The following is a 26,378-nucleotide window of genomic DNA, read 5'->3' on the forward strand; positions in this document are numbered from 1 at the left end:
CACAGCATCTGACATATGGTGTCCTCCCTGATCTACTCCAGTTTCTCGGGTGAGCCCAGCCCTGGCTCCAGTATTCGTTATGTGGAAACTCAGTCAATGCAGATCGGAGCGTCTTACAGTCTCCAGTTCTCACTGGTCATGGGCTGTGGCCGCGAGCCCTCCCCTCACATCGACACACAGGTCCGTCTGGAGTTCTCCACCAATCACGGCCTCACCTGGCACCTGGTCAAAGAGGTAAGGAGCGTGAAACGTGTTCACCTATGTTCCCCCAGGTTAAGTGATCGTTAAAATCCGACCTCTTCTGTTTTAACAGCCTGACCCACACCTTTGTTTCTGACTAAAACTTGTAGAATTTATCCTGGAGAGAGACAAGGAAACTTATCATTTATTCACAATCATGAATATTGATTTACCCATTACAACCTCAGTAATTATGTTTAAATAATGACAGTCCTTAAATGTGGCACTTTGTTTCAGATGAGAAATTATTGCAATTACTTTTTATCATCCTACTATTAGCAAATACATGACAATACTTGAATCAGCAAGCAGATTATCTTCCCATGATTCAACAAAGACTTTCTGTGATCACAACTGGCTCATAAATATTCATAAGGCAGCAAAGTATCTGCCAAGATTTTTATTACCTTTGGAATTGAATAGGGCATACTGAGCCCTCCGTCAGTGAATTTTCTGTAATTCTCCCATGTGCATGAAAATGCAGTCATCTGGCAAGGGCAGAATTTAACTCACTGAATGTCCTGTACTGTTAATCCTTGCTTGTCCTCCAGTGTTCAAGGTCAAAGATACTGTAATCCTGAATTAGCTTTTTTATGCATATACTATGGGGCTGATAAAGCCTTAGGGTGTCTGCAGCATATCATGCTGTTTTTGAAGAATTTTGCTACCAAACAAAATCCACAATGATATATAAAAAAAACTTGTTTTATGAATTTTGAGTAATCAACATTTAGCAAAGCATAAAAAGTGTGTTGTAATCAAACCCCTCATTTCCTTGACCTAGGCCTGTCTGCCCGGCATGCCAAGCTGCTCTGAGTTTACAGCTCCTAGTGTCTACCACCCATCAGAGTTCAAAGATTGGAGACGCATTACTCTGTCTCTGCCTCAAAAGACATGGTAAGTATTGCTCAGCTGTACAATAGACGCAGAAAAAAAGATTCCCAAACTGCCCTTCGGGATAATCCTATATGTTCTCTGATCTTACTTTTGTGCCGTTTCTTTCCGTTGACAAGCACAATGGACGGGAGAAACAGCCAAATGTATAGAATCAGGCTGAAAAAGATGATACTACAAAGCACCCACCCATTAATGTTTTTTTGATGCATGTCCACACAGCCACACGCATCCCTTATAAAAATCTCTACACAGCTGCGGACACATGCAAAGGCTATTCCATATCAAACTTGTCTTGAAAAATCAGAGAAAGAAAGCAGCAGATGACAGCAGGCTTTGCTCAAAAGCAGTTCACAGTGATTAACGTGGCACAACATTTTTTTTCAGCAACACATCACACAGGGCTTTTAATCCACACTAACCAGGAAATTCCTTTTTGCATTCCTATAATCCAAAATGCTTAAATGCACTCACTCTCTCATGCACACATGCTCAGAAGAACAAAAAACTAAAATAACATTAAAAAGTGGCTTATGGGTCATTTACATCTGGCATTTTACATAAAAGAGAAGAAAAGACTTTGAGTCTGTGTAACTCTAATTTCATTCCAAAAATATGCGCACTTGAAAGAATAGTACGGCTGTGATCAAGCACTTTGTGTTCTCTACAACCGAGTATGGTGATGTAGCCACAGCCAACACTAACGTTGTGGAGAGAAGGGTTTGAGCCCTGGTCTGTTTCAGCCAGACTCGCTTAGATGTTGCTATATACTGGAAAAATAAAGTGCTCTCAAACAGGGGAACTAAATGATTTGGGAGATTCCTCCAGCTCTAGCCTCACATCTGCATTTGCCATACCAATGATAGTAGCTGTATGAGCTGGTCTGATCCTACCACCATGGTTTATCTCGGTTACTGATACACTGATACACTGATACACTACTTGCAACGTTAGATTCGTGATCTGCCTGTGCCACCACAAAGACTTACTTTGTATTAGGCTAACAAGGCTGTAATTATTCGGTTTAAAGGGAAAGCATAACTGAACCAATCACTTTGTATTGGACACTTTGTGAGGAATACATGTACTGTTACAGCTCTAGCTCACACATACTGTAGATCAACTCAAATAATCACATTAACCTCCCACACTGAGCACTGTGACCTCCACCTCCATTTCATTCGACTCCCCAGCTCCTAAATAAAGGTGGTCTAATCTCCTGCAGCGCATGAGGAGAGGTCATAGGGTCATGGCAGTAAATGATGATAAAACAGTCGTGGCTAGCTCTCTGTGATCAGGAGGTGGTCTGGGTTGATATGGGTCACCGAAGCAGCGGACCACAAAACCTCCCTGCTATATAACCCCAATATACCTGACTATCTACACTTCTACTGCCATTTGTCATTGCTGTACGTGCAGCAAACAGCAAGCACCGAATGACACTCCCATGCACAAACATGTACCCATACCGCACACACATTCACATCCACGGACTACCTTTAACAGAGATGATGTTGCCCTCTCTCTGACATTCATTTCAAACAACTGCAGAAACACACACACACACACACACACACACACACACACACACACACACACACACACACACACACACACACACACACACACACACACACACACACACACACACATGTGATAAGGTTAATCTTCACCTACTGGAGCATTAAATCCACAAATCTCTATCCCTAGTACAGAAATAGATTAGTGAGTATAACATGATGTTATGGTCAATATGCTAGCAATCAATGTCAGTCATTTGATTTCTGAGATTATGTAATGCAATTTTAACATTATATTACTTTTTTATCAATTGTAGTAGAGCAGTCAGTTACAGTATTGCAGTTTTTCTTCCATCGACTGTATGACATTATGTACAGCTTCTACAATGTGAATCCAGTTTAACAATTTGTGTCTGTGTGTGTGTGTCTGTGTGTATGCTCAGGTCCAGTGCCACACGGTTCCGTTGGATCCAGAACTACTATGGAGAGCAGGATGAGTGGGCCCTGGATGACATCTACATTGGCCAGCAGTGTCCTAACATGTGCCACGGACATGGCTGGTGTGACCATGGACACTGCAGGTCAGCCTTCATACACAGTCACCCAAACACTAAACTTCCTGAGGTTGTTCTTTATTACTTTTTCAATATCACTCAACACAGAGGCCCATAAATATCTTTTGACGGACGTTTGTGGAATCCATATTAAATCATAGATGAACCCAGAGCATAAATAAAAAGTTCAGCCACTGTCCTCCCTCGTAGGTGTGACGATGGCTTCTCAGGAACAGACTGCCAGCCCTCCTCCCCTCTGTCCTCCAGCGTACTCTCCGACTTTGAGTCCCAGGATGCACTGCTGGCCACTTGGCAGGAGGTAATTGGTGGAGAGGTGGTCACCCCTGACATGGGCTGTGGAGTGGTCTCATCTGGATCGTCCCTGTACTTCAGCAAGGTACAACAGCAAGAAAACTGCCTTCTTTAAGTATATTGTGGTTTTGGTACTTTGTCTTTTTGTTACATGTCAGGGTAGTATTTGGTGTAAATCCAGATCCAAGTGTGGTTCTAGGAGCAATTTCTTAAAATTGCAAGATTCCAGCATATTTTTATTTTTTCGTATTTTTTCATAAACTTCTGACCTTACTTCTGAAAGTAATTACGCACATGAATGCTATCATTTTCCCTGTATTTTTTGGTGGAAACCCAGATCCAGATGTAAAAATATTTTGTGTTATTAAAATAACCAATTAAGAAGATTCTGCAGACTTGGCAGATGTAAGCATTCTCTGATTACTTCCTAGATGTTACTGCCAAAAACTGCTGACTTTTGACCTCTGAATTACCTCTATTCATAAAACATACAGATTTTATTGAATATACACCATGGCTCTATAGAATATTTGATTCTGATTGGATGGAAGATGTGTGCAGTGTTCAGACAGCTGCACACCTCTGACGTATTGTAGCAGCCTCATCACTTTCTACATTAATATGCAGTCATATTTGCTGCAGCTGTTACCAGAAAATAGCTTTTCCTACTTGTGGCAAGAACATTAATTCGACTATGCATACAAAGGCAATAATAATTATCTAATAGTAGCTGGCAACAAAAAGTTTCCATTTAAACAATGCATTGCCTCAAAATAAAAAAAAAACAGACAATACTTATAGTTTGATTGCTGGAAATTGGCCATGATAAAATATAACTGGGACATCTCCAACCCATGGGTATGAAAAATAACACACTTTACAGTATCATCTACTTAATATGTACAAACTTACGTGTGTGTTGTTGTCAGGCTGGGCTGAGGCAGCTGGTGAGCTGGGACCTGGACACTGAATGGGCGGAGTTTGTGCAGTTCTACCTGCGGGTGGGTGGGGATTGGGCAGAGTGTAACCAGGCAGACAGCAGGGAGGAAGGAGTGCTGTTGCAGTACAGCAATGATGGCGGAATCAGCTGGGGTCTCATTGCTGAGATGTACTTCACTGACTTCACCAAACCCCGGTGAGAAACCTGGGGATGAAGAAAGGGGAAAAACCAATATTTCGCATTTTCACAAACAGTATGACTGTATATCCTGAAAGAGAACTGTCATTAACCTGTCTCTTCTACCATTCTCAGCTTTGTCCACTATGAGCTTCCCCTGGCCTCCAAGACACCCTCCACCAGGTTTCGTTGGTGGCAGCCTCTTCACTCTGGGGAGGGCTATGACCAGTGGGCAATTGATGATGTCATAATTTTGTCAGAGCGGGAGAAACACATCATCCCCATGGCCAATCCCACTCTACCACAGGTCAGAAATGAGTTGGAGGAGTTTTCTTTTAACTTGTAATTTGTGCTCTGACCTTGTGCTGCAACTTCGGCTTCATCTTGAGATATTACTTCTTTTGTTGTAATGGGAAGTGTCAGCCAAGCTGAGATAGGACAGCTATAAAATCTTGAATCTTTTCAGAAGTGTATCCATTTATCTTACGAGAAATATGTTCTGCTGCTGACACTGGTACCTGTTAACACAAAACACTCTGTCTGTGCAGAACTTTTACGAGAAGCCAGCATTCGACTACCCTCTGAACCAGATGAGTGTGTGGCTGATGCTGGGTAATGAAGGCATGGAGAGGGAAAGCAACAACAGCTTCTGTGCCCCAACGCCCTCTGCCATGGTGTTTGGGCGCTCCGATGGGGATAGAGTGGCTGTCACCAGGGACCTGGCCCTGCGTCCTGGCTACACCCTTCAGTTTAAGGTATCCGCATGGAAAGTGTAAAAACTAGAAAGGGACAGGGAATTTTGCAAGTGCTATTTTGACAAACAGGCACACAATACGACTTTATCATGATTAAATTGTTCTTTAATTTTCTGTCCACTGTTTCCCCTACCAGTTGAACATAGGCTGTGAGTCAGAGTTCAGTGCCTCTGCCCCGGTCCTGCTGCAGTACTCCCATGATGCCGGTCGTACCTGGGCCCTGGTGAGAGAGGGCTGTTACCCAGGAACCCCAGGGGTAGGGGTATGTGAGGGCAGTGGTCGAGAGCTTAGAGAGCCCACTGTCTACAACACTGGAGACTATGAACAATGGACCAGGGTCACCGTTGTAGTACCACGCAATGTTGCAGCCAGGTAGCTATGGTAACAAGTATGCCAAGTTGAATAAATGTTTTTGGAAATTTAAAATTAAATTTAGACACTGAATATGTTTAATCTTAGCTGAATAGCAACATTTAAAGGTCTACTATATCTCTTTCATTCCTTAATCCTCTTCCTTTCATTTTCCCAGTAAAACCCGGTTCCGTTGGTTCCAGGAGAGCAGCGTGTACAGAGATGCTCCACCTTTTGCCTTGGATGGGGTCTACATCTCTGAGCCTTGTCCAAACCACTGTGGGGGACATGGAGATTGCATTTCTGGAGTCTGCTTCTGCGATATGGGATACACAGGTACAGTGACAGACAGGAAAGGAAAAAGAAAGAAACTGAAAGAAATGTTTTTTGAAAAGTCATATTTTTCATGTAATTTTATGTTTTGCCTAATGATTTCCCACTTTTTCCGTAGTGGAGCAGGATAGTTGCGTACCATCTATAGCCAGTCCCACAGAGCTGACTGAAGGCTTCGAGGGGAAGCTGAGCCCTCTTTGGCAGGGCCTAAGTGGGGGACAAATTGGAGGGGGATGTGGTATCATTGGTGAGGGCAAGGCCCTTTACTTCAGTAGCCCTGGGAGGAGAGAAGCACGCACAGTTCCACTAGACACTACCAACACACGGTAAGTGGAATTCACAACTATAATCTCTCATTGGTAAGCGCTGGACTCGAGTTAAATGCCTGCATGTTTGTTTAATGTTTAAATTGAAATTTAGTTATTACTATTTACATACAGGTTGGTTCAATTCTACATCCGCATTGGCAGCAAGAGTCTGGGGCCCACCTGCACCAGGCCTCGCTCCCGCAACGAAGGTAATTATCTGTACTGCATTACTGTACTGAGGCCCTCTGCTGCATCCATGTGGCTGTTCCTTAACAGTGCAGTCTGTAGAGAGCGGCTCCACATCTGATCTGGCTTGTTTCCATCTGTTCCTTCTCACTCGGTGTCTTTGATCAGCCTTGTGATCCAGCCAAGGCTGTGTAGCTACAGATCTGATCCACATTGTCAGGGTTTTTTCTTAATTAAGAATCAAAGTCTAGTGTTGTCTGTTCTATTCTGTTCATCCGTCAGCAGATTGCGGATCTCTAGCCTGCAGCAGTGCTGAAGGCTCAGTCTGAGTCCATTTCTGCAGCGTCAGATAAAACCCTGCCAGCCTCTTAAACAGATTGTCTGTAATAATCAGGGTTTCTGGTCTATTATTTGATTCTATTGCATTTGATTCTATTGTTTCTTTTTACTTCCAGCTAAATCTGTTCTATGCCAGTATCTATGATAAATTCATTCCCACCTAAAAGTGCTATTCACAGTAATTGCTACTTGCTGTTCTCTCTGTAATTCTAGGTGTCATTGTCCAGTTTTCTACCAACAATGGCGTCCAATGGCAGTTCCTGAGGGAGCTGGACTTTAGTTCCTTCCTGGAGCCCCAAGTGGTGACCATTGAGCTGCCACCTCCAGCCAAAACCCCGTACACAGTCTTTCGGTGGTGGCAGCCACAGCAAGGTGAGTGCATAATTAGGGTGCACAATACTAAAGAAAAGCACATAAAAATAATTTTAAAAATGCTGTATTACAATATATTTTTGATATCACTGCTTTAATTTGTTTTAAATTTTTCTTCTTTCTCACCATCCCGGTAGGCAAGCACTCTGCCCCATGGGCTCTGGATGATGTCTTGATTGGTATGAATGACAGCTCCAGAACAGGTTTTCATGACAAGTTTGATGGCACAACCCCTCTGAGGCACAACTGGTATCGCATTCAGGGTGGAGAGGTGACTGTGGACTGTTTGTCTCTGGACACAGCACTTACCTTCAATTCTGAGGCCATTGACAGTGAGTCACAGTAACACATTACTGCTCATAAGCATGTACACTCATTCACTCGGAGAAGACGGCTTAATGCTACAGGATTGTTAGTTTTAGCTCCAAAACTGGCTAGGAAATTGTGTGCATGCAAAATAAAGGACTAACCCGACACTCACTCAACGATCACTGTCAAGTGGCCCCTGAGTAAGACACTTAACATCTAACTGCTTCAGTGAAGCTGCTGCATTTGTAGCGAGCAGCTGAATGTGTTAAAGTGAATTAATGCAAAGCAGGATGTTACTGCGAAACAGCTGAACAGTTCAGTTGACTTTGCATGATGGAAAAAAAAGTAAAATTCATATATATATAGTATATATATGCCGTGCTTAGACACTTCCAATATACCGACACATACTGTGTATTCAGACACACTCATACTCACACAAACCACATAAGTGGCTGTACAGGGACAACACAGTATTACACGCACAACAGGCTGAAACTGAATCACCCATTTACTGTGGCACCGTGGGCCCTGCATTATTAATGAAAGCAAACCTGATTGAGCATCCTGCCTGTTATTTATGCCTGCATCAAGCTGTGAGCTGATTTACTTTGCACAAATATTAAATTACAACTGGGCCCATTCATTAAGCAAGCAAAGCAAAAGCAATTTGGCAACACATCTATAAACATAAAACTTCCGTGTGCTTGTGTGAACACATAAAGCACTGATTGTCAGACTTGATGTCTGTTCGCATATGCGCTGAAACATACACACATTTCACACATGCTGTCACTCCACAGTATCTATTACATTCAAGGCTATATTTGCGTTTGCATTTGGACTTGTATTGACTTTGTGTTTTTGGTGAACACTTTTCATCTCATGTGGTACTGAGAATGACATTGGTTATAAATTTATAAGTCAAATCAGTTGTAAATCAGCTATCATCAAGTTTAATAAGTTATAACTCAAATTAAGTCAGAAAAATATCCTCTCATTTGGTAAGCGGGTGTGATTCCCAGCAGCTGAAACATGTTGATTTATAGGTATGGGTCTTGTTAAGGTGCTGCTGCAGAAAGTGGTAAATCATTGTGGATACTGGTGCAGATGCTAGAATCCGATTATAGTAAATTAATACAAATGTAATGTTGCCCTCCCACTGTGTCTGCAGAGAAGCCAAGGTATGCAGAGAGCTGGGACTTTGAGGTGTCAGGCTCATCATTCCTGCAGTTTGAGCTGAGTATGGGATGTAGTAAGTCCACTTCCTTCTCCCATGGCGTACGGCTCGAGTACTCCACAGACTGTGGTCGTCACTGGTCTCTCATCACTCCAGAGTGTGTGCCCCCAGCTATCGGCTGCGCCGGTTACACTCAGAGTTCCATCTATACTTCAACCCAGTACAAACACTGGAGGAGGATCACCGTCTACCTGCCCAGTGCTGCTAAGTATGTGTTTTTGAACTTTTATACCCAAAATTAGTGGACAGTATTCTCCTAAAGAGCATAAACTCCTACTTTTCTCTATAACTTGCTGTTGAATCCCTCAGTTCCCCCAGAACTCGATTCCGTTGGATCCAGACCCACTTCACCCCAGGGGCAGAAGGATGGGCTCTAGATAATGTGTTGCTTGCCCCTGGATGCCCCTGGATGTGCTCTGGACATGGTCTGTGTGACAACGGACGTTGCGTGTAAGTAAAACGGGCTTCTCTCCATAGTTGATGAATCTTAATCTTTGGTCATTTTTACCTTTTCTGCCTACATCAATGATACTTACCTTTACTTTTTCTCCCTTTCTCACTCAGGTGTGACAAGGGTTATGGAGGGGCACACTGCGTGCCTTTGACACCTTTGCCGTCTGTACTGAGAGAGGACTTTAATGAGAACCTGCAGCAGGAGACCTGGCCTGAGGTGTATGGAGCGGAGAGGGGAACTCTGAGTGGAGAGCCTCTTAAATCTGGCACTGCCCTTATCTTCAAAGGGGTAGGGGTCCTACGCACCATGCAGAGAACATCAAGAGCAATAATAGTAGTGTTACATCACATAGACACTGCTTGAAATCTTTAGATCAAGGACCAACAATGTAATCCTTGTCTGTTTGTTTGCAGGATGGTCTGCGAATGTTAGTGTCACGGGATCTGGACTGCACAAACACTCTCTATATCCAGTTCACCTTCAAATTCATCACTAAAGGTACTACATCACTATTTTTTTATCTTCTTTGTTTGCTGTATTTTTGTGTAACATTGATTAAGAGGATTCTTTTTCCTTGGCTGATCATCTTGTGGGCTTTTCTAGGTGTCCCAGAGCGCTCCCACTCAGTGCTGCTGCAGTACTCAGTGAACGGAGGGATCAGCTGGCTGCTCTTGGATGAGTTTTACTTTCCAGCTTCCACTGACACTCTCTTTCTCCACCTGCCACTGCCGGCCAGTGCTCAGACTAATGCCACGCGCTTCAGACTCTGGCAGCCTTACAACAGTGGTTAGTGCACACACTGTGCGAAAGTGTAATAAAACTAATTACGTCTATTTAATATTTATGTCTTTACTGTTTTTTTCCATGTTTACTTTTCTTTCATCTCATTTTTTCTGAACTGTCTTCCTCTTTATTTCTCTGTGCTTTTCTCTTTCCATCTCTTTTTATCTCACCAAACACTAATATGGTCACATTTGCATTTTCCCACATACACAGCCATCTTTAGGCCAAATTTCTACAGTCAGTGTGTAATAATGTCCACAATATCATGCCCTCCAGGTAAGAAGGAGGAGGTGTGGGTGATAGATGATCTCATCATTGATGGCAACTCCTTACACAACCCACCAGTGGTCATAGACAGCTTTGAGGAAGGTCCCAATGAGTCCAACTGGCTGTTCTCCCCCGGGGGAAACACTGGTCTCTACTGCCCCTACCAAAAGACTGGCCTGTAAGAAAAACAATAAATTAACAATGAGGGTGTCCTGTTTTGCATATCTTGTTTTTACATCAGTCCAACAATGATAAAACTTGCAAAATTATGTTTTTACCCTAATCTTTGTGTATTTGTGTGTGTGTGTGTGTGTGTGTGTGTGTGTGTGTGTGTGTGTGTGTGTGTGTGTGTGTGTGTGTGTGTGTGTCTTTGTGCGTTTGTGTGTGACTGGTGCAGGGAGGAGGATGAGTCAGCCATGGTGTTTGTCTCCAGCGAGCTTGGAGAGCATTCTGTTACCACCAGGGACATTGACGTAAATGAGAACACTATCATCCAGTTTGAGGTACAAAGACACAGCCTTGATGAATTCTTTTCCAAAGCAACAATCAAAAGGCTCACTTACATTCAAGACAGAAATCATGTTTCATCACCTTTGTTAATGTTGTGTACTTTTATGTCTCTCCAGATTAATGTGGGCTGCACAGCTGAGAGCTCCTCTGCCCACCCGGTGCGTCTTGAGTTCTCACGGGACTTTGGTGCCACGTGGCACCTTCTGCTACCCCTGTGTGCTGGTGGGCCCCAGCCCTCTTCACTGTGCTCCACAGAGCTCCACCCTGCAAGCATCTATTTCCCTGGTACAACTCAGGGCTGGCGGAGGGAGGTCATTCACTTTGGCAAGCTTCGTCTCTGTGGGTAAGGACTGGATACATCCTGTGCAGCAGATGAGCAAAATAAACAAGGAAAAACTTTTGGGGAAACTTTTTCCAATCCTTTAAATATCTTTATATACAAGATAATATCGATTAATTTCCGCCTGTCTCTCCCTCTTTAATCCTTGCATTTTATCCTCCGTACAGGTCCGTAAGGTTCCGTTGGTACCAGGGTTTCTTCTCAACTGGTTCTGCTCCTCCAACATGGGCACTAGACAACGTCTACATAGGCCCACAGTGTCAGGACATGTGCAATGGCCACGGGGCTTGTGTCGGTGGCACCCACTGTGTGTGTGATCCCGGCTCGTCTGGACCTGACTGTTCTGTGTCTGACACCCCCAACCCTGACTTCCTCAAGGAGGACTTTGAAGGTACACCAACATGCAGATGCACACAAGAAGCCATCAGGAAGTAGGCATTTTATTGAAAATCTATATGTATTAGGGCATATGGGTGATTATTCAATCTGTAGTATTTATTGATCAGTCAGAGTTATTGGAAATCCTATTCTGTGGTGATATATGGAGAATGATCACGTTGCTTTCTTTGTGTGTGTTTGTGTACGCACTTGTGTCTCAAGGGGGAGCTGTGGATGCTGAGCGTTTTAGACTACTTAGCGGTGGTAAACCATCCAGGAAGTGTGGTATCATGTCAAGTGGGAACCACCTGTTCTTCAGCGAGGACGGCCTGCGCATGTTGGTCACCAATGACATGGACCTGTCAAATGCCAGGTATAGTTACTGCCATACAAACAAACAAAGAAAATCACATACCAACTTCACATGAATACACCATTGAACTTGTTGTTGAATTTACAGTTTTCAGTAGTAATCTAATTTGTTAATGGACGTACTCTGTAGGTTTGTTCAGTTCTTCCTCCGTCTTGGCTGTGGTAAGGCAGCTCCGGACCCTCGCTCCCAGCCGGTTTTGCTGCAGTTCTCTGTGGACGGAGGTCTTACCTGGGGACTCCTCCAGGAATTTCTCTTCAGCAACAGCAGTAATCAGGCTCGACTGGTGGCCCTGGAGATCCCCCTGCGTGCCCGCACACCTTCCACCCGCCTCCGGTGGTGGCAGCCCTCTGAGAACGGACACTTTTACAGCCCATGGGTCATTGACCAGGTACAGTAATTGAGGATCCATTCAACCATCCATCAGTCCATAAGGCTTTCAGCCATTTTTGTTTAAGCACTGAAACATCTTGGCTGTCATCCATGCAAACATTCTTTCATTCCTCTGACAAATCCCATGCGAATTTAGTTTCTGCTTTCTCTGCTTTCTTTGCATAATCTATGCAATTTATCTTTTATTCCCTAGGTGGTGGTAGGTGGCAGTGCCAGTGGCTGGGGACCTCTGGAAGATGATTTCTCCTCAATCGATGGTCGCTCATGGCTCCTTCACCCTGGAGGAACCCGAATGCCTGTCTGTGGCTCTGATGGACCTGCTTTCGCATTCATAGAGAAGTCCAACACTCGCTATGCTGTTACCACTGACATCAGCTTGGGCCAAGATGCCTTTATCCAGTTTGACTTTTCTGCTTCCTGCTCTGTCACCAACTCCTGCTACTGTAAGCAATAAGAAGTCTGAATAAGGCGTAGTTATTGTCTGCATGAAAAAGTGAATAGCCATCTAAAATTTAATAATTATATTGACATGAAAGAAGTCCCCGCATTCTATATTTAGGCTTTATTTGTCAAGCTATTTGTGTTTGTTTTTAGATTCATGAATATGCATATTTTTAATAATTTGTGTTTCTCTTCTTTCTATGCAGCTGTGGAGTTGGAGTATTCTCTGGATCTGGGTCTGACCTGGCAGCCTGTGGTCAGAGACTGTCTGCCCACAAGCCCTGACTGCTCTTCCTACACCCTGCAGAGGCTGCTGGTTTCTGACACGTACAACAAGTGGGGACGTGTCACCTTGCCTATCCCATCATATGTCAGGTCAGCACTGCCCTGTACTTTACTCAGACACATGGACAAACTTGTGTAGCTTATAATATATCCTGATTCTACAGTATATTCCAATTTTGAAAAAAATCAGGTTTACAGTTTAGGAATTTGGTTTATAATTTATTTTAACTTGCTCTGTGTCATGTATCTGTGACTTTACTTTATGTACTTAGGTCGCCAGCCACAAGGTTCCGTTGGTTCCAGCAGGCTCCCTTTGACAAGCAGCAAACCTGGGCTCTGGATAATCTCTACATCGGAGACGGCTGCCCAGATATGTGCTCTGGACACGGCCGCTGCCAACAGAGCTCCTGTGTGTAAGTCGCAGCAACCTTGTGCATGCTTACACCAAGGTTTTTACTGTTAATGTCGTAAAGTATCCATTTCAAAGTCAGCTGCTAGGAATGAGCGCTGAGGCGTAAAAGCGGAATTGAAAGTTTTGTATCAAAACAGCTTTGTATAGTCTTGTATGTGACCATGTTGTTTTGTTAATACTATTTGTGTCCTGACTGAATGTTTTTATTGTAATGTACTGTTTGGACCTAATGTTTTTCTTTGATCATGTAAAGCTATTTATGTTTGTATTGCAAAATTACAGTCAATAAACCAGCTAACTAACTATAACTTGATTGCCATTTTTTTCTCTGAATATGATTATTTGCATCTGACTCTACCAACCTCCCCAGGTGTGACCCGGAGTGGGGTGGAGAGTACTGTGACGAGCCTGTTGTTCCTTTGCCCTCCCAGCTGAAGGACAGCTTCAGTCGAGCTCCCTCACTCAGCCACTGGCACATACTAACTGGTGGAAAACTCAGCACGGTGTGTGGAGCTGTGGCCTCTGGAGCCGCTCTGCACTTCAGTGGTGTAAGTCCATCTAACTGTTTGATTGTTTTTTATTTTTACCCTCGTTCCTTTTTTCTTTTTTAGAAAATTCTGTACTATGAATCGTCATATTCAGGGATTTAGTAGAGCATAAATGGAATGAAATGCCATTTACTAGCAGTCATATTTTGAAACAGAGTTTACAAACACCCCCTGGGGCATGTACTATATGTACTGGTTTGTACAGATTAAAATGCTCAATCTAAATTTCCCCTCACAATTTCTGCTTTTTTTAATTCTCTGGTCATTTTGTTCTCCGGTGGCTCATGATATCTTCATTTGAACATGAGCTGTGCTTTAACCCGCCTTACGCTCATTCTAGGTAGGGAGTGAAAAATATACTTCTGCAATAAAGACTGCAAAAGCACTGACCATTGCTGATTTAATGGGGCAAACAGATGATACAGAGATAAACAAGGTAGACATCTAACAGCATCTGAAAGATGTTGCTTCAAGTGCCTGATGAATAAAAGACCACAAAGTAAGCAGCTGTCAGCCTTTATGTGCAGCTTAAATTTTCCGGAGGCACTTACTATAGGGTAGTATTTCAAATTGATACCTATTGACAGGCTGATCTTAATGTGGAGAGACAGAGAAGCTTCTTAAGTCTGGTAATTGAGGTATAGCAATAGGCTGTATCAAGATAAATTACTAGTCTGGCTTAAGTTCAAACTTTTCCCAGTATATTTATACTTATGTCAGTTTTATTATTCTGGTTATGTTCTGGAAATGTTCTTTGTAATATAAAGAACGTAAGAAATCATGTTTGAGACTTTTGGATTTATTTTGAGAGGGATGATAAATAGAGAAAGTGAAAGAGAGAGGCCTATAGTAGCTGAGCCCCTTATTGACTCAGACTGCATTTCTTAATGTGTGTGTGCACAGAGTTGTAGCCGTCAGCTGGTGACAGTGGACCTGAACCTGACCAGTGCTGAGTTCATTCAGTTCTACTTTATGTATGGCTGCATGATCCCACCTAGCAACCGTAACCAGGGCGTGCTTCTGGAGTATAGTTTGAACGGGGGAATCAGCTGGCACCTACTGACAGAGATCTTCTATGATCTTTACACCAAGCCCGGGTGAGTTTTTTCACCTGCCACACATGGACATAACTACTTTCATAAAACTGAGTGAACAGTGACCCAGAACATCCTGTTACTTTCTCACCTGTTCAGGTTTGTGAATGTGCTGCTGCCCCCTACTGCCCGGCAGGAGGGAGTGCGTGTGCGCTGGTGGCAGCCACAGCATGAGGGAGCAGACCACAGCGATTGGGCTCTGGATAACGTCCTCATCGCAGGCTCAGACCCACGAGCACAGATCTCGGACACATTTGGAGGGGTGGCACTGCCCAACCATGAGAGAGCTCCTGCTGATGGGACCTCAGGGAGGATAGATCAACTGAGCGAGCAGGAGGAAACACCCATTGGTACAGCAAAATTGGACTAGAAATCTAAATCAATGCCACAATTAAACAACTGTTTTTAATGCTAATCAGAACTTCTTGGCTTTATAAGTTTCTAATCATTGCTTCTCTCTTTCCATGTCTCTCTTTCTTCATTCTCAGTGAGCGATCACTGGTTGTTTTCAGAGGACTGCTCAGTGCAGCGTTTCTGCAGCTCTCCTGATGGGGTGATGGTGTGCGGAAATGCTGATGGGAGAGAGGTGTATGCTGTCACACATGATATTATTCCTGACAAGGGCTGGGTCATGCAGTTCAAGGTAGATAATGAGCCTAAACCGACACATAGGCAACATACTTTCATGTAACAAGTCCATTGCTATAAATGTGCTATGGTTAAAAATAACCGTATGTCATTAATGTCTGGGTGATGATTTAGATTGCAGTAGGCTGCAGTGTGCCAGAGCGTCATGCAGACCGGCAAGTTCATGTCCAGTATTCAGTTGATTTCGGAGTGACCTGGAAGTACCTGGTGCCCCAGTGCCTGCCCGCTGACCCCCGCTGTGGAGGTCAGGTCTCACAGCCGTCAGTCTTCTTCCCTGCTGAAGGCTGGAAGAGAGCAGTCTATCCTCTGCCCGACAGTCTTGCTGACACGTGAGTCACTGTACCTTATATCTACCTCCACATGCTTTTGACGAAACATAGAGTCCTGCTTCATATTTAATGGTACCACCATTGCATGCTTGACTTAAATTATTGATAGATCAAATTATTGTCATCATATATATATTACTAAAACCACTGTCATTGTCATATAAATCATCACAATGGTATACATGTTGTTGGACTAACCTATCCTGTCTGTTCCTCAGTGCGGTCCGGTTCCGATTTTACCAGCAGCACTCAGACATCCAGTGGGGTCTGGAGAATTTTTACATCGGGCCAGCCTGCGACAGCCACTGTGGGGGACATGGGGACTGTCTGGATCAGCGCTGTCTCTGTGACCCGGGCTTCACAGGACCAAACTGCTACGCCAGCACCGCTCTTAAGGTAGATGATCTGGCTCTTAATCAGTTGTTATATATATTCTAATGTCAAAAACAGATGAGAAAAAAATATGATGATTAGAATTTATCCGTTTGAGGTGATCCATGATTCAGATTCTGTGTCTTTTTTCTGTAGGCATCTCTTAAGGAACGTTTTGACTGGGAAGGGGCAGCAGGACCACAGTGGCAGGTGCTGGAGGGCGGTAGGCCCTGTACCGACTGTGGTGTGTTGGTAGAGGGGACTGCCCTGTACTTTGGAGGGGCTGATGCCAGACAGGCTGTCACTGCTGATCTGGACCTCCGAGGAGCCAAGTCAGTACTCAACCTCTGTCGGACGTTGCTAGACACTGAGATATTTTCTACCTATCTTTAAACATTGTGCTACCTGGAGTGCATTATAAACTACGTGTTTTTGGTATAGGTTTGTCGAGTACTGGGCCAGGATTGGAAGTGAAGATAACATGACCATGTGCCATCGTCCAACGTGTCGTAAAGAAGGAGTGCTGCTGGATTACTCTACTGACGGAGGTGGACTAAAAACATGCAGGCTACTTCGCACTGGGTGTTTTTCCTTTTTCATCGACTTGCGTTTTTCTTTTTTCTTTCACTTTCTCATTCTGTCAATATTGGTTCCTCAGGTGTGTCTTGGACGCTGCTGCATGAGATGGACTATCTAAAGTATGTGTCAGTGAGGAGAGACTATATTGTCCTCCCAGAGGGAGCTCTGACCAATGCTACTCGCCTGCGCTGGTGGCAACCATTTACCATTTCCTCTGGCCTGGCCAGCCCCAGCCTGGAAAGAGCCCAGTGGGCTATAGATAACATCTTGGTGGGGGGGTCAGACATCAACCCATCCACCCTGCTCGACACCTTTGATGATGGTGAGTTTGTGTATGTCGATTTAATCAGAACCTGCCAAGTAAACGAATATTCTGGAAATCACGCTGACCCTTCCTACTCTTCTGGTGTGTTTCTTTGCCTTTCACCAGAGGGTGCCTCTCATGAGGAAAGCTGGAGTTTCTACCCTAATGCTGTACGCACAGCTGGCTTCTGTGGAAACCCCTCATTCCACTTGTACTGGCCAAACAAGAATCAAGACAGGACACACAACATCCTGGCCACTCGAGAACTCATAGTGCAGCCTGGCTATATTCTTCAATTCAAGGTACAGTACTGTCAGAGAGCCACATAGCTTAGTTAACAACTGTCATTTGTCTTTTACACTCTGGCTTCAGGTCTTAACACCTCTCTCCTTGCTGCAGATTGTTGTTGGATGCGAGGCAGACACCTGTGAAGACCATCATTCTGTCCTGCTGCAGTACAGGAAGGATGCAAGGTAAGAAAAAAAGCCCTAATAAGATATTTTAAACATGTGAAAGGGGTCAGTCATGGCAATAAACTCACAGAGTCACCCGACTCCGCAGTTCCTCCCAGCTCTAGAGGCTTTCTAGTGTCTTTAGGTGGTTTTGGGTCACTCTCACCACTGCCAGAGGGTTGTTTTAGGGTGCAATGGGCAGATGTTTTCAGTGATAACAGAGTTTAAACCCACTGTACATTGCCTGTCAAGCACCAAACAGAAGACAGAAAAAGTATGTGACTCACTAGTGAACATAATGGGGCATTCAGCGGCTAAAGACCAACATATGTGCCTAGTGGAGACTTAAAACAGAGCTAAAAGAAGGGTAAATATTGAACTTACTTTCACCAGGTGGCCAGAAACACAGCTCCAGATGAATGCTAATGAAGCTCTGTATCTGCTTGATGTGTAATTAGGAAACTGCTTGCTAACAAGTTAGTCATCACATGTCATTATTGTGTTCACAGCTTGTTTTCACTGCCTCCAAGTGGCCAACAAATCAGTTAATGCAAGTTATAGGAAACACTTTCACACAGTTATAAAACAAGTACTTGCAATATACTGAGCACGTCAGGGCCCATCTTGTTATTTGATGGTCTTCCTTTGCTATACCAACATTTAACAGCCAAATTGTAGCTAATGCATAAAGATTTTTACAGCCCTGATGGAAATACCCATAAATGAATGCATGTTGTCTTTGTAACCAACAGTCTGGGATCGTAGAACTATACATGTAGCTGACCTGACAACCAATCAGAGCAGGTGGTGCCATGACGTGTCCTACTCAGCGTTACATATCAGAAACAAACAGCAATGGCTTCACTTTGCGTCCACCATTTAAAGATCATTACCATTTTAGGGATACTACCTGTTCACAATTACTTGATATGTTTATTGTGTTCATAGGATGCATTTTACATGGACTGTTTTCAGCTCTCATTCTGTCCCATTAGGTCTGACTCGTGGCAGCTAGTACAGTCAGAGTGCCTCCCCTCTTCGGTCAACAACGTGGGCTGCTCTCCCTTCCAGTTCCACGAGTCCACAATCTACAGTCCAGTAAACAGCTCAGCATGGACAAGGGTCACAGTCCAGCTGCCAGACCATGTCTCCTCAGGGTAGGGGCAGACACATTTTATTTCCTTGGTTAGCAGTGGAACATATCAGTCTCACTCTGGTCTCATTTTTGTTTTGTCTCAAGTCATTTTTACGCACATGTGCAAAAGTAGTGGGCAACAGTTAAGTTTATGTTGCAGTGTTGTAGGCCTTTTATGATTTGTTGTATGTTTAAAGGGCTACCCAGTTCCGCTGGATTCAAAAGGAGGGAATAGGAGAGCGACAGAGCTGGGGAGTGGACCATGTTTACATTGGAGAGGCCTGTCCGGGGCTCTGCAGCGGCCACGGCTACTGTACTAGTGGAGTGGTCTGCATCTGTGATGAGGGACACCATGGTGGGCCACAAACAGCATATTACATTCAAACTGCTAAAGAGACACCTTTTCTTTATCTTTCATACTATTCAGCAAAGATCTGTTAGATGGAGGTCTTTTTCAGTAGTAAAATGATGCAGTGAACAAAGTGAAAAGTAAACATTTAACACAACACTGAACAAAATGTTCCCATCTGAATGAGACAGCTCTACTGATGTAACTCCTTGAATACTTATGTCCATCACAAATGGTTTTGCAGTATTTATGCTCTTATTTTCCAAAGAGTGTCATCTCGATTCTCCCAGTTTCATCACCTGCCCTCTGCATCCTCTCACCTGAACAGGTGATGACTGCTCCCTCTCCGGCAGTGACCTGCCCAGCTCCATCAAGGACAACTTTGAGTCTGGCAGTGTGTCTCAGGAGAGCTGGCAGCTGATCCAGGGTGGTGGAGTAGGCAGTGGTTGTGGGCAGCTGTCACCTCATGCCCATGGAGACTCACTCTACTTCAATGGCTGTAAGATGAGGCAGGCAGTTACTAAACCGCTGGACCTCACCAGAGCCAGGTACAGGTACTACCAAAACATATTGTACATAAACTAATTCTGTAAATGTACACCTACCTACCTCATGGTTATGACAAATGATCTATATTATTAGTCTTTAATATTTTATTTCTTTAACTTCTCCTGTTCTTCCTCTTTCCTTCTCTTTCTCCCCTGCAGTAAGATCATGTTTGTGCTGCAGATTGGCAGTGTGGCACAGACAGACAGCTGTAACATAGCTCTGGACCAGGCTGATACAGTAGACAGAGCGGTGCTGCTGCAGTACAGCGTCAACAATGGAGTCAGCTGGCATGTAATTGCTCAGCACCAGCCCAAAGACTTCATAAAGGCCCAGAGAGTCTCCTACAACATTCCACTGTGAGTGAGGCATAGAGACATCCAGAGACATGCAGATAGACACTCAGTTTAAATGGTACAATCTTCTTAGGCACCTTTTAGTAAGGCTTTTAAATTGTAACTTACAGCTTAATACATGTCAGTAAATACTTTACTAATACTGTATAAATGTTAGTTAAATCATTAATAAAGGGTAATGGATTTCTCTCTATCTAATAAACTTCTATAGTAGCTAACATTAGCAAATCATCTGTATTATACATAGCTAATAAAAAAATAATCATTTAAGTTTCTTACAAGTCTGCATTTGTAAACATTGATTAGCTATCAGTAATTTATTTTCTGATTTTTTTTTTTTCCCCAAAAAAATGTTAGTTGTCAAACAATCCATCCAACAATCAAGCTAGTTAAAATAACATAGCCAGTGTCCTCCCTGGAAGGGGGATAAACAGCAGCCAGAGAAATGTTTTACAACCTGGTAAACCAAAAGTTGCTCTTATTTATGGCTCATAATTGATCCATAATGCTTTACCAAATGATTTATTAAACATCAACAAAGCCTTGAGTTACAACTTTTATAAAGGCTGCCTTGTTAGAAAGTAGTACTGTTTAAACCAGTGTGATAAACCTCATTAGGCTTAAGCTACAGCAGTGTAACCTTTAATGTATTTGTTGACCTTTGGTGACCCTACAATGTTTCCATGGTCTCTCCAGAGAGGCGAGGGTTAAAGGGGTGATGCTGCGATGGTGGCAGCCACGCCACGACGGTGCAGGACGTGACCAGTGGGCACTGGACCATGTGGAAGTAGTTCTGTGAGTACCCAATTCCCAGCCAGCCCCTCGCCACCCAGACTGGCCCCCAACAGAGTCCCAATATGCCCCTGTCTCTACCTCTGCCTCAGCCTCACCCATAAAGACGATCCCCTCTACTCCACACGAACACAGAGATACAGTTTAGGCATAAAAATGCTATAAACACATTAACGTGTGTTCTGCTTACCACCTACAAGAAAACCTCTCAGCATTCACTTGTTATAAATGCTCATCACGGCTTCTGATGTCAGACAAGCAGAGTAGAAAAATTACTGCGGTGTGCTTTGCTGTGAAGGGTTCTGTTTGTGGACGGCTGTTCTGTGTACGACAGATCAACTCCTGCTGTGTAATCATCATATTTTCAGTGTCTTGTAGAAGCCATGCATCTCCCTGATAAACACTTTGTCAAGAACTGATGTATTTTTTCCACTGAAATGTCTTGAAAGCATATCATACTAATAACCTCATACATTTCTTAGATATAGTTCAATCAAGCAACTGAAGTCAGAAACTCCAACATTCTTCAAAATGTTGGAGTCCATTTGTTAGATAGTCCATTCGTTTTTGCACTGAAGCACTCATTAGATGTGAAGCACCCATTCACATATCCATTTTCATCCGTTTACTAGTCCATCTGCTAGTGGCCCTTATGGCCATTAAAAGGCATGGCAGAGAGCACTGAACCAAAATCATATACAATACAGAACACTGAAGGTGGCTTCACATCTCTGACAGTGTGTCTTTGTATTACTTTGGAGTCCACGTTGTCAGACAGGCCCACAGTCTTGACTGGTATATGTTTGTTTTGTGTTTTTTCACATCCATTTCATGCAAAAGTTGTCCGACATTTCTTTCTACAGGGAATAAACATGTTCTTACAAAGTCTTACATTTGATTTGATAGAACTTGCAAACACCATGCGCTGATTCATTGATTGTTCCTCTCTTTCTTTCCCCCCCTTTTTACATTTATGTTTTTCATTTTAGTCTGTAACCTGCATCAGTAAACATTTTTCTCCAAGTGGAAGTCAGTTGCAGCTTTCAAATAGAGCTTAAAAAAGGCAAAACTGGAGATTCTGCAGGGCACTGAAGATATCATGAAGATGGTCTATACTCAGCTAGCATACTCTTAACATGGCAATATCATCAAGCATTTGAATGCATTGTCTGCATGTTGCTGTGGGTATCAGAGCAATGTTCCCTCTGACGTGGGTGTTGATTGTTCATTTAGATGTGTACCCAATGCATTTCAAATGCTGCATACAACAGTCATGCAAGACGCTCTGATATTTCATGTACAGTTCCACACACACACACACACACACACACAAGCACACTTAAACATACACTTGTGCCTAACCTGAGCTGTCCCTGGTCTACGTGGCCGTGACCTGTCCTACTCCCTCCCTCGCACTTGCACGGTTTTCGACAGTGTCTGCTGAAAAGAGTAACCGTGATCCTCACACTTTGCTCTGTTGTTTATTTCTCTCTGTTCACCACTCCTCCGCTCCTTCACACATTCTTCCTCTCACTCCTACACCTGCTCAATCTTTTCCGTTGCTCCACACGCCTTTCCTCCCTGCTGCTTAATGTCACTGATGTATTTGATCATGGTTATGCTCACTCCTCTGCTTGTGCCACATTGTATCCTACCTTACATCATCCTCCTCCTCCTCCTCCTCCTCCTCCGCCTTCTCCACCTTTTCCTTACTTTCTTCCTTCCTTCCGTCTTTCCTTCCTCAAATCTCTTTCCCTCTTTCTCTTTTTCTTTTCCCATTCTGGCATACAACTGATGGATTACTGTTTATCTTGCTCTCTGTCTTCTCTACCTGTGCTTTTTTCTCACCTTCCCTTCATCTTTGCTACATTTCTTTGCTGTCTATCACTCAATCTCCGCCAACTACTCTTCTCTCCATATTCCCTCTTTTCTTCATTGTCTCTTTCTTCCCACTAACTTTCACGTCTTCTTGGAACCTCTGACTATCTTTCTACCTCTCCTCTCTCCCCCCTTCTCCCCTCTTTGGGCCCCTGCCTCCCCAGGCCGGGGCTCCTACCCCCCCAGACCTTTCTGCGAGACAGCAGTCCCCTCCTCCTGCCTCTCCCCTCTCGCGCTCTAACCTCTGCTCTCTTCTGTATTCTGCTCCCTCTGGCATGGCTGTAGTGTGAGGTAAGTTATCCGACTCTTCCCGAATGCAGCCCCCTCCCTCACCCTCCTCCCAACCCTTTCTTCTCCCTGTTACACAGCGCACACCCTCCCTCAATTTCACTGACATACCCCTCCTCATTATCATCACAGTCATCTCCATGACCCCGCCTTAACTCGAGCACCAGGCAGGTCAACAAGCAGACCAGCTGCTCACAGTGCACAGGTGGAGGCTCGCTGATAAAATGATTCAACACACAGATCACAAGAGAGAGCTCTCAGGACAGAAAGCAGAACAATAATCACAATATAACAAGAGGAGTGAAATTTGGACAGTTGGTGGCAAATTTTTTATTTGTCAATTTTGAAATGACATCACATGTCCATTGAAATGGTTCAAAATAATGTCACCGGATGAGAAGAGATTCTCCTTAAATGGCTTTGATTATGAATATGCAGTTTACACAACCCTGTAATTCACATATACAAATGGTAGTGGTACTGTGTTTGTGTATATATGTGTGATGTAATCCATCACTATACCTGTTTGTGTTTGTTTTGTTCTGGCTACTACGTCTGCTACTGTTCTAGTGTTTTTGACCTAGCTGCTACTTTACAAGCCAACATGAACAGTTCAATGATCCTACTGTGGATTTTTTTCCCATTCGTATACCAGCAGCAGTTGCAATGCAGGGCATCTCGCACCATTAATTACAAATGAACGCGCATTTGGCCAGAGAGTTTCATCCGACTAACTTCCTCCATCCATCTCCTTGCATGGCTTTGTGGACCGACTGTTGCGACAGCTCTCCACTCCTTTTTCACCCATGGCTGTCTGTCTGACGACAACAACACATGACTCTGAGCCAGGGGCTCCCTCCTCACTGTCCCATCTGATTTCTGACCATAAGTCAGAAACACACGAGCGTGCACATACACACTCCCAAGCACAAGCAGTTTACCGGCCATCCCTCCCATCCACCTTCACAGCCATCACACACACACACACACACGCCATTCCTTCCCCGTACCCCAACCTTCCTGATTCCCCCTGCTTCGCAGAGGCCCCTGCCTGCCCTGGCTGCACTCTTGGCTCACTGGCACCACCCTGCTGGATGGAAGAGACAATGAACAGGCTAAGCGAGAGCAATCTTCTGTAGCTTTTTTTCTGTGTCTCTTAGTTTCAAAACCACCCCTTCTCTGCTCACAACCCTGCACTTTTATGGCCTTGGTTTAGTTATTTTCCTTTTCTCCCGGTGATGGCTGTTAACTCTGACCTCAAACACTCAGTGTCAGAGTTCCCCCCTAGTATCGTTGATAGTATGTTCTGTGTCCCATGTCTTGTCCTGTGACATTTGGTCTGCCATTGGATACATGTAGCTAGTTATACTGTCATGTTCACTGTCTAGCTGCCTCTCATTTGTGCAGAACATAAACAGATCCAGTTGTGTAGAGTAGCACCACCCATTCTTCGAGTCATAAGACCCATACAGGTGTTGAGTGTTTGAGGTTATGGCTGAAACATGATTAAAAATGCCAGCATGAACCTGGATGTGAGAGAGTACGGAAGCTGCATTCAACTCTTCGTGTGTTTGCGTGCATGGATCCGAGTGAGTGCATGGGAATGTGTGGATTTGTATTGCCCTTTTCCCGGTCACTAATGTTCACACTCCTCCTCTTTCCCTCCCTATTTCACTGTCTTTATATCCCTGCAGCACCCGTAAACAAAACTACATGATGAACTTTGCCAGACAGACCGGCGTGCGTCACTACTACAGCCGCAAGAGGCGGGCACTGCAACTGCGTGCCTGAACCCAACCAGAAGGGATTCGCCCTCTGACCTGCCAATCACACATCGACCCGCCACGCACATCCTTTTTCTCCTGACGACATATCGCCCTGTTGAGTCCCATCCACCAGTGGATTCCAGTCAGCCTTAGACTTCCCTCAACCATCTCTACCTACCCTCTGCCAGAAACATGGGCCATCTAATCAGTTTACGCCAGCCAATCAAGGCCTTCCCAACCACATGGGTCGGCGGGAATGAAACTCAGAAGGAAGGAGTGAAGTGGCCATTTTGTTTACTTTTTTCCATGGACGGTTGGGGTTTCTAGTTGTTTTCTAATTGTTGCTGTGGTTCCTCTGATTCCTGTTCCCACCTGCAATATCCCTCCCTCTGGCTTACCTCCCCATCACTCCGCCTCCCTCTCCTCACCCTGCTTTTCCTACCACACTGTGAAATTGAAAGATAATATATCACTGCTGAACTGACCAGCCGATTGGACAGTTGACTCCCAGTTCCACTGAGCCGCCGGTCGGGGGTGGACCTTTCCACTGCCGCCAACCAGTACGCCAGGAGAAAGACCACGATTGATGATACTGACCATTAAGAGGAATAACGGTGATGAAGAAGAAAAAAAAAAGTACTGTGTTCTTGCTGTTCTGTGTGTCTGTGGGTTCTTTTTGTGATGAGTTGACTGTGGTGTTCTGTTCATTTGTTTGTTCGTTTTCTACTAATTCATATGCTTTTAAGGGGGGGAAGGGAGGGGGGTGCTGGGTTCTGTTTTCTTTTCCTCGTTTATCTGGAATGGATGCAGGCTGGGCGGAAAAAGCCCGGCCTCCAAGGCAAGAAGGAAGGAAAGAATGATTTGCACGAGGGGAAAAGGAGAAAATAAGAAAAAAAATTAAAGACTGATACATGATTTTTGTTTTTTTTAATCATTTTTATATATGTTGGTTCCCGAAAATACAGATATTTATGGTAAATGGTTCTTCACGTAACCTATTTAAGATGCACTGTGCGTGAAATCTGTATGTTATTTTTTAGTGTTAAGTTATTAGGCAGTTGAGTCAGGCTCTCGGACTGCATCATCTCCCCTCTTCCTTCTCTTCCCTCTTCTCTTGTGCTGTTTGCCCTCTCTCTCTCTCTCTCTCCCTCTCTCTCTCCCTCTCTCTCTCTCTCTCTCTCTCTCTCTGCTGATTTCTGATACCTGGAGGTGAGGCTCTATTAGTGTTGTTTTTTGAAGTCTGTGTAATATGGACCCTCTGCCCTCAGTGTAACTCCAGTATAGCAATCTCCTGTATATATATGTATATCCACTATGGGGAGACCCAGCAGCCTTATAAAAGGGAAATAAAGAACTGTCCAAACCTCATACTGTACACATTGCTTCAGCTGCTCTCTTTCATTATTAAAAGATAAGCCTGGCATTTGTCTACACTCTTTTTCTTATTGTCAGCAAGCCTCTCAATATTTTCCAACTTCC

General features: G+C 44.0%; 1 protein-coding gene across 1 annotated transcript in view; it reads left to right on the forward strand.

Moving 5' to 3' along the window:
* The window catches only part of reln (reelin), a 102,519-nt gene extending 76,217 nt beyond the window's left edge, over window positions 1–26,302 (forward strand). The window contains exons 23-66 of the mRNA XM_040131962.1: window positions 42–234; window positions 1,025–1,137; window positions 3,098–3,235; window positions 3,419–3,605; window positions 4,450–4,655; window positions 4,773–4,944; window positions 5,186–5,392; window positions 5,529–5,764; window positions 5,922–6,079; window positions 6,195–6,402; window positions 6,517–6,593; window positions 7,123–7,281; window positions 7,419–7,613; window positions 8,765–9,038; window positions 9,140–9,280; window positions 9,395–9,572; window positions 9,698–9,782; window positions 9,888–10,070; window positions 10,344–10,512; window positions 10,732–10,837; window positions 10,961–11,187; window positions 11,352–11,575; window positions 11,785–11,935; window positions 12,065–12,323; window positions 12,519–12,768; window positions 12,973–13,141; window positions 13,324–13,464; window positions 13,834–14,011; window positions 14,915–15,108; window positions 15,205–15,455; window positions 15,594–15,748; window positions 15,868–16,082; window positions 16,301–16,478; window positions 16,611–16,786; window positions 16,896–17,002; window positions 17,113–17,355; window positions 17,464–17,639; window positions 17,737–17,810; window positions 18,785–18,946; window positions 19,122–19,279; window positions 19,602–19,821; window positions 19,981–20,178; window positions 20,872–20,970; window positions 24,828–26,302. Coding sequence (XP_039987896.1) covers window positions 42–234; window positions 1,025–1,137; window positions 3,098–3,235; window positions 3,419–3,605; window positions 4,450–4,655; window positions 4,773–4,944; window positions 5,186–5,392; window positions 5,529–5,764; window positions 5,922–6,079; window positions 6,195–6,402; window positions 6,517–6,593; window positions 7,123–7,281; window positions 7,419–7,613; window positions 8,765–9,038; window positions 9,140–9,280; window positions 9,395–9,572; window positions 9,698–9,782; window positions 9,888–10,070; window positions 10,344–10,512; window positions 10,732–10,837; window positions 10,961–11,187; window positions 11,352–11,575; window positions 11,785–11,935; window positions 12,065–12,323; window positions 12,519–12,768; window positions 12,973–13,141; window positions 13,324–13,464; window positions 13,834–14,011; window positions 14,915–15,108; window positions 15,205–15,455; window positions 15,594–15,748; window positions 15,868–16,082; window positions 16,301–16,478; window positions 16,611–16,786; window positions 16,896–17,002; window positions 17,113–17,355; window positions 17,464–17,639; window positions 17,737–17,810; window positions 18,785–18,946; window positions 19,122–19,279; window positions 19,602–19,821; window positions 19,981–20,178; window positions 20,872–20,970; window positions 24,828–24,924 — 7,687 coding nt within the window. The 3' untranslated portion in view covers window positions 24,925–26,302. The remainder of the gene's footprint in view (window positions 1–41; window positions 235–1,024; window positions 1,138–3,097; window positions 3,236–3,418; window positions 3,606–4,449; window positions 4,656–4,772; window positions 4,945–5,185; window positions 5,393–5,528; window positions 5,765–5,921; window positions 6,080–6,194; window positions 6,403–6,516; window positions 6,594–7,122; window positions 7,282–7,418; window positions 7,614–8,764; window positions 9,039–9,139; window positions 9,281–9,394; window positions 9,573–9,697; window positions 9,783–9,887; window positions 10,071–10,343; window positions 10,513–10,731; window positions 10,838–10,960; window positions 11,188–11,351; window positions 11,576–11,784; window positions 11,936–12,064; window positions 12,324–12,518; window positions 12,769–12,972; window positions 13,142–13,323; window positions 13,465–13,833; window positions 14,012–14,914; window positions 15,109–15,204; window positions 15,456–15,593; window positions 15,749–15,867; window positions 16,083–16,300; window positions 16,479–16,610; window positions 16,787–16,895; window positions 17,003–17,112; window positions 17,356–17,463; window positions 17,640–17,736; window positions 17,811–18,784; window positions 18,947–19,121; window positions 19,280–19,601; window positions 19,822–19,980; window positions 20,179–20,871; window positions 20,971–24,827) is intronic.
* Window positions 26,303–26,378: the final 76 nt, after the last annotated feature.

This window comes from Xiphias gladius, chromosome 8 (genome assembly GCF_016859285.1).
Source record: "Xiphias gladius isolate SHS-SW01 ecotype Sanya breed wild chromosome 8, ASM1685928v1, whole genome shotgun sequence".
NCBI lineage: Eukaryota > Metazoa > Chordata > Actinopteri > Istiophoriformes > Xiphiidae > Xiphias > Xiphias gladius.